Source organism: Eleginops maclovinus, chromosome 16 (assembly GCF_036324505.1).
Source record: "Eleginops maclovinus isolate JMC-PN-2008 ecotype Puerto Natales chromosome 16, JC_Emac_rtc_rv5, whole genome shotgun sequence".
NCBI classification, from domain to species: Eukaryota; Metazoa; Chordata; class Actinopteri; order Perciformes; family Eleginopidae; genus Eleginops; species Eleginops maclovinus.
In genome coordinates, this window is record NC_086364.1 from 14,751,743 (window position 1) to 14,759,413 (window position 7,671).

Genomic DNA, 7,671 nt, shown 5'->3' on the forward strand with positions numbered 1-7,671 from the left:
CAATGGCATTTGTAGACAATAAGACAAAACTACAATGGTGCAATTCAAAAAGTGCTGGAATATAAGGAGGCTTATTTATACATATTTATAGTTATAAAATATATTCACACATACATATATTTAAATATGTAATTTAATATGTACGTTATGCCAACACCACACCTATTTTGACTTAGACGTTCGTCACAAACTGGGCTTGTTTGAGTCTATAGATATAGAGGTTTGAGTTAGTAAAAGTAGCTGCAGATTGACCTCCCTGCCGCTAGAGGTCAGTATTTTAGATGTCGCTGTTCACCGGGTTTAATCTTGTGCTCGCGATGCTTCCTTGAACTTTGACCCTTCAATAACCTTCATTGGCGTACATGTGTGATAATAGAAGCCGCACACAGTCCGGAGGACCTCTATAATAGAGCAAAAATGGTAAGAATACATTTAATAATGGTCGTGTTTCAGTCCCATAGCAAACATTAGTGCGTCAGCTAATGCTAGCTAGCATGAAGCATTGTGTAGCTGCTATGTGTGTCGTAGCTTCTCCATACAGATGCCTTAAGTAATGTATCTGCCTTTCCTCTTCGATTGGACAACAGTCATTTTATTAAGGGAGAAACTAATGTACTAATATGTTTATTAATGCATGTCCAGATAGAACTGAGGGCTGTCACAGCTGTAATGAAGGAGTTTCATACATCTGCACCTGCAGACACTTCTTACCTGAACATGACATCAGCATAATGTTCTTTGGACTGATGTTGTACTCTGTAATGTGACTTCCAAAGAAATAGGATTATTGACTGACGTTAACCCTCTCTTTACGTTCACATAACTGTTCATGTGAAGGCGCTACATGGCTTGTGATTTCTCTTTCCATTCATTTCCTCTGCAGGCTAAATATCTTGCACAGATCATCGTGATGGGAGCACAGGTGGTGGGACGTGCGTTTGCTCGTGCATTACAGCAAGAATTTGCAGGTATGGGCAATTTTAAACTAAGTTTACTTATTAGTTTTGAACCTGGTATGGGAAATTACTGCAGAGACAAATGGATGAGTCATCAATCAGGACAGTCACAGTTTTGTTTGTTGTGTATCAAGAGGAAAGGTCTGTATCTGTATTGTCTCTAAATAACATAAATAAGGAAACATTGGAGTAAGCAACTTATTGGGGATATCGCTGAAAAATCTTAAGCATGCTTTAATTTTCTCTATCAATGAACTTTATGATTTGGTAAATGTTTGCAAAAACACACGTTCCATCAAACTGAAATGATGATCATCAAGTGATCAAATGTGCTCCAGTATTAGGTACTGCATCAGATCAAACTTTTACTCTTAAGGATACTACAAGCTGCTCAGAATTGGGATATCAGACAAGTGTAGAATGATAATAGGACCATGTCGTCCATGTAAGTGTTGTGTTTTGCGTTGTCTCACAGCCAGTCAAGCAGCAGCGCAGGCGAGGGGCCGTGCGGGTCAGCACTCCGCTGCAGCCTCTAGCATCACTGGGATGAGCCTGCAAGAGGCGCAGCAAATCCTAAATATCTCTACACTCACCCCAGAGGACATTCAGAAGGTACAACTCACACATTTATTTTCAGTTTTCTAACAAACACCGTTTTGGTACTGAGCTGCAGAGCCATTACGCTGTTTTATAATGAAGTCTTTACTAGGTCATTATAGGTTTTCCCATTCATATCAAAATCTGTGTCATGTTTACCTTAATTCCATTCATTGCCTAATAACATGGTTCTCCATCAACCTAAACTCATAAAAACTTAGCTGATGGGGAAACAATTTTAAACAAAACTTAATCAGCTTCTTAATAATTTCATTGAAACATTTAGGCCAACTTAACCCCCTTTGGACTTAAAAGTTGATATGGTTGTCAAATACTGTTACCGTCGTTATTCTTTACAAACTGATTGCTAAACACAGATTCTATGCTAAAGAACTGCAAAGTAGGTCTAGATATACAATATTTAAAGTGGCAATCTTTTGTTTAAGTTATTATGTATTGCGAAATATGGTAACATGATGGTGAACAAGCCTTTGTCCCATTGATTAAAGTAAAGCTCTACTTATCTGTTTACAGTATCGAGAACTGGCTGTCTGTGGCGACATCCCCGCCTTTTAAGAAGTTGTGGAGCGTCCGCTTGACATTAAAAGCATTGTAACTCGCCGAATATAAGTTTACTTCTATATTGAAGTTTCCCAAGGCAATGCAATGTGTTTGTCAGTTGGCTTGACGCAAAAATGCGACACGGTCATTTTCGTCATTTTTGACATACTGCAGGGAGTAATGGAAGAGGAGAAAGCAGCAATAGTGAACTGTTAGATAAAGAGCTGCAGGCTTTACACCTCAACTGCTCAGAAAGGTAACCAAACACTTTTACTGTTCGCAGATGCTGTCAGCAGCAGCAGCATCATCAGCACATGGGGTGATTAAAAGGCTGACTTATTTATTTAAACAACAATAAATGATGTTGTTGGCCAGAGCTTTCTAGGCCTGTAGTATCAAGACCATATCTATTTGCCACCATTAAATAAGCACAAAACCAACCAGGACTGAAATCTTAAAGATTGCCACTTTAATATAAGAAACTCTGTTGAACACGGTTTATTTTGTTAGTTTATTATCAACATAGACCTTCTGCTGTTACAATGATCAGGAGAACAGTGTTTTTGCACTATTTCTAACAAAACTGTTTATCTCTTACAGAATTATGATCATCTTTTTAAAGTCAACGACAAGACAGTGGGCGGTTCATTTTATATACAATCAAAAGTAAGTATTCTCTATCTCAGGACACACCAATATTCTCAAAGGTGTTGTCGAGTGGACGCCAAAATATTAAAAAAGCACAATGACTGATTGCACACTTTAGTATCGAGGAGCAAAACAGTTGGTCATGATGAACGTTCTCTTGTCCTGGCATTATGCAAGTCGCTCAGCTTTCCCAGCGTTGTCCTGTTCATTTTCAGCCCATGGCAACTTACATTTTTACCTTTTTTAAACCTGCAGTCAAGGTGGCCAGACCAGGATACATTGAATATTGGCATTATATGACAGTTTTGTAAGCTATATTTAGGATTTACTGACACCCTCTAAAGCTTTTTCTGTCCATATTTCTGGATAACATGGCTTGAGTCCTTTTTAGTGTGGCAGTGAAAGATTATACCAAGATGGATGAAAACTTTTTCTTTAAATGCAATGATCACCTCTCTTCATGTCCAAGCGTCTTCTCTTTGACTCAGTTTTAATTATTATTGTTTTTGTGCAGGTGGTGCGGGCTAAAGAGCGTCTAGATGAGGAAATGAATATTCAGACGGAACCACCGAGTCCGAAGTCACAGCAGAATACGGAAACATGAAGTGTCAAATTATGCTTGCCCTTTCTTTCCTTTCCCCTTCCTCTGTAAATTATAACCAAATAAAAGCTTTCCTTTTTTTCTGTAGCCTTGACTTTGTCCCATTATTTGAGCAACGGACCAATAGAATACATTTATTTATGTAACTGTGGATCTTACAAGGTAAATACGTTGATCAAAAATGCAGTTTGTTAACTATTAATCAGGGTAATTTGAACAAAAGGACAGAATCAACTTTACCTGGACTATTTGTATGTGCTTGTCCGTCATTTTATTGTATATTTAGAACAGAAATGAATGCACAGCTTGTATCAAATACGACTTTATTAAACATTTTTCTTTTCATTGACATTATTATCAATATCGTAATAAAATTCCTCTAAAACAGGAGAACACCGCTATGTTGTACCAATTGGAGACTTTTACAACTCTAAAATTCTTCATGTTCAACCACAGAACATGATGCCAGGAAAATATATATTTTCATATAATCATTTTTCATATAGTGTATAGTTTCTATATTTTACCTATAATAAAAAGGCACTTGGAAAAATTAAAATACTGACAAATATCTCACAAATGTGCAAAAAACATAACTTGGAACAGGCCTTGCGTGGCCTTAGTCTTATCATTAACCCTTTGTGCAACACTGTGGCACTTCACTCAATGGCACCCCTTTACAATGACATTGAATTAGCTAGCTAACGCAAATTGTGCCCTGGATTTCCCCTTCCGCTCTTGATGGCAGTAGGTGAGGGTTATTTTAAAATCTCCAGAGGCGAGTACCACTTTTATACCATGAACAAAAAAAAAATACATCAGATTTAGACATAGTGACAGCTGTGGATGATTTTTACAATTATTCTTGCTTTCCAAAAGAATAATGAATTACGCTGTACACTGAGAAAGGATGTAACAACACCCCCCCGGCTTTACAAACGCTATGAGGGGAACAAAAGTGCAGTTCATACAGACTGAGCTCAAAGGGTTAATGGATCGTACAGCTTATTTAATATTGAAAAGATGTGGACCCAGGAAGGATCCATGTCAAATTATTCAGCTTTCTGCCGCCTCTTTCTCTCTGTCCCCGGCTTCGACCTGCAGAGGAGAGACAGACAGGGAGGAGGAGAGCCGCTGCATCTGTGGGTTTCACTGTTGCCACGGAAACCATGTCTAGCCTACTTAACACCTGTTTCTGATGACATCACATGCCAGGATTGTCCACTCACAACGAGAGATTCACTTCAGTGCCCAGCCTGAAGCCAGAGACAGGCTCTGTGTGTGTGTGTGTGTGTGTGTGTGTGTGTGTGTGTGTGTGTGTGTGTGTGTGTGTGTGTGTGTGTGTGTGTGTGTGTGTGTGTGTGTGTGTGTGTGTGTGTGTGTGTGTGTGTGTGTGTGTGTGTGTGTGTGTGTGTGTGTGTGTGTGTGTGTGTGTGTGTGTGTGTGTGTGTGTGTGTGTGTGTAAGAGCGAGAGAGAGACAGAGAGAGGAGAGGGTGTCTGAGATAAAGATGACTAAGAATTACTGAGGCAGAAACACAGGTATATTTGTGAATCCATGTAGGCCTGTGGGAGGGTCAACACAGAGCTAGTCCTCATACAGCGAGGGGTTGTATTTGTTTTTGTTTACTGTGAATGCAGATGGTTAGTCTGGTTATCTCTGCTGAAATGCTTTGTGGCCGGGAGGTGGGGGAGCTGAGCGTTTTGGTTTTAATCTATAAAAAAGGAAAAACCCAGGGGGCAGAGAGAGTTCAGTGGCCTAGTTTTCTACAGGCTGGTATGCCTGTGAGTTGCTGCCACATTGGGCACAGCACAGCCAGTGACTTCAGAGCCGAGAGGGCCGTTTGCTGGGTAGGTGGCCAGATGGAGGGCGGCTGCACCGCAAAGTATCCTCTGCCTCTTTTCCTCTGCTGGCACTCAGTCCCTTCCCTCATCTCTCGCTTTCCCTTGTCCATTCATTCAGCCAATCCTGTGTCTTTGCTCTCACGCTTTCCCAGCACTGCCCGCCATTTTGCAGTTGGATGTTAATTCTCTATGGTGTCCTTTTATCTAACAGTGGAAATTAAAACTCAGAACAAATGAAGCATGGTTCCCTAATCTAATTTAGCCCAGAAGATAATTTTGTTAAGACACTTCATACAGACTTATATGTGGTCCCTACACCCTATCTAAATGATCCCCTGCACTCTAATGTGATTGTCATGGAAGAATGTGATATTATTTGGTCCACTAGATATATATTATAATAGCTTCACCCTAGAGCAGTGGTTTCCAACCTTTTTAACTTGTGATGCCTTAAAAGAAAGCAACACCATCTGGATGTATGACACCTAATCATGGCCTCAGTTTGGATATTTATGGTTGTGAGTTAATTTTCTCCATTTCACATTTTTTTGTTATCTTCCCTGAATAGCAAACCATGATTAGTATTTCACAGGAAACAAGACTAAAGGTTATTAAGAGTACTACAGCCATGCCAGCTATTAATGCTATGTGCAAGGAACACTGTACAGAACTGCATGGCAATCCATCCAAAACTTGTTGAGATGTTTCTGACTCGGCCAAAGTTTTTGACTTACCATCCATGCCATTCAAACAGCGACATTGCTAGTGTAGTTTAAAAGCAAAAATGACAAAAATTCTTATATCAATGTCTTGATCATCTGATCCAGATTGGTAACCACTGCTCTAGAAGTAAATCCCTAACATCTTCCCATGTCTTCTCCTCAACCCTTCAAAACAGTGGGCAGCAGAAAGCTGAGCGCAGAGCAGCTGTCACACAACACAAGAAGCAACTTCAACATCAGTAAAAAAATGTCTCGTCTGAACATAACCCAAAAAAAAGTGTAGAATGACAACAATGTAAAACACCAATAACTGATTATTTGTAGGAATGGGCGATCGAAAAGTAAAACCACCAACATGAGCAGTGATGGAGACGGGGAGGGAGAGAGGAGGGTGTGACAGTCTCTTGAGGGAATGTTCCTTGTGTTGTGGTGATCCTCTCCTGCTCCCCTTCCTCCACCCTGTGGAGTCTACATCTTACATGCAAAAACACTTAGGATCAAAAGCCTGGAGAGACTCCACAGCAAATTTGACCTTTGCAGAAAAATGGAATAATAGCAAACTAGCTTTTAAAGAACCACAAATTGGCAGTAACATCTCATAAACAGGTAAGGAATATTGTTTGTGGTAAGTGCGTGTTGACTGCTTAATTGATTGATGAGAAAAGTTTTTCCAAACATCTAATTAGTCTTCTTTTTTTTCAGTGTAAATTGAGGCAGTTTGCAATAGTGTGGCCTCCTAGTCAGTCCAGCTGTATGTGGCATTGAGTGCATCACACCCCCCTCTGTGGCACAATACGTATATCCCTTATCCCCTCTCCAGGTATTTTTGGCACAGCATGGGACTTGTTGAACTTGTGACCAAACATCAACCGACAAGTTGGGGCTTTTAAATGACGAACCACCTGTTTTTCACAGCTGGTATTAGGTCAGGTCACTTTTAAGTAAAACAAGACACTAGTGTTTATCGCCACAGTGGCCCTTTCATACACAAACTGGCCGTGTTGATTCAATTACGGGAAAGCAGCTGGACAATCCAGAAGTTAAAAAAAAGGACTAGCTCTGTAAATGGAAAGCAGGACGTTGTGTATCGTGTCCTACCAGAAGGAGGAGCCAGACACACCAGTGCCTTACATTTCACTTGTGTAAAAGAAGAAGTGATGATTGGTAATTGTCAGGTGATGCTACACCATTTGTCTGTGTTATGTCCTCTGTTCGCTCTATGCCATAAAAGCCCCTAGTCGGTACACCTGGCACACATTCTGGTGGACTACGCTGGTCCCTGTTGGTCACCTTCCCCAAACTGGGGATAGATTGTCAATAGTGCTCTCACCCAGTATATTACACTGGAGGAGCTGAAAGCTTAGCAGCAGATTTGAGGTTTCAATAGTATTACCAGGTGACACTATTAAGTGCTGTGTTTAATTGAACCGTCTCAGAGCTGAAACTGCAAGTCTAAGACCGTTTGAGTTCACTTGCTTTGGTTTGGCAAGCATGTCTGAATCATATTAATCACAGAAGCCTGTGAAAAATAGGTCAATACTTAAAAATCAACTGTGAAGAATCGTCCTAAGTGCACGTTTGTCTAACTGTGCGTTCGTCATTCAGTTTCGTGGTGTATCCATCTCACTGCTAGACTGGAGGCACACTGTCGATCAAGTACAGCCATATAAATACATATGAATGAATCAGGACCTTTGTAAGAACACAGAGCACTAAGACTGTCACGTTCGGGAAAAAGGAATG

General features: G+C 40.3%; 1 protein-coding gene across 1 annotated transcript; it reads left to right on the plus strand.

Annotated features, from left to right (window-relative positions):
• Positions 1 to 280: 280 nt before the first annotated feature.
• Positions 281 to 3,450, plus strand: pam16 (presequence translocase associated motor 16). The gene is made up of 5 exons (XM_063903386.1): positions 281 to 420; positions 884 to 968; positions 1,432 to 1,568; positions 2,715 to 2,780; positions 3,277 to 3,450. The coding sequence occupies exons 1-5, from the start codon at positions 418 to 420 to the stop codon at positions 3,364 to 3,366; spliced, it is 381 nt and encodes a 126-aa protein (XP_063759456.1). The 5' UTR covers positions 281 to 417; the 3' UTR covers positions 3,367 to 3,450.
• The last annotated feature ends 4,221 nt before the right edge of the window (positions 3,451 to 7,671 follow it).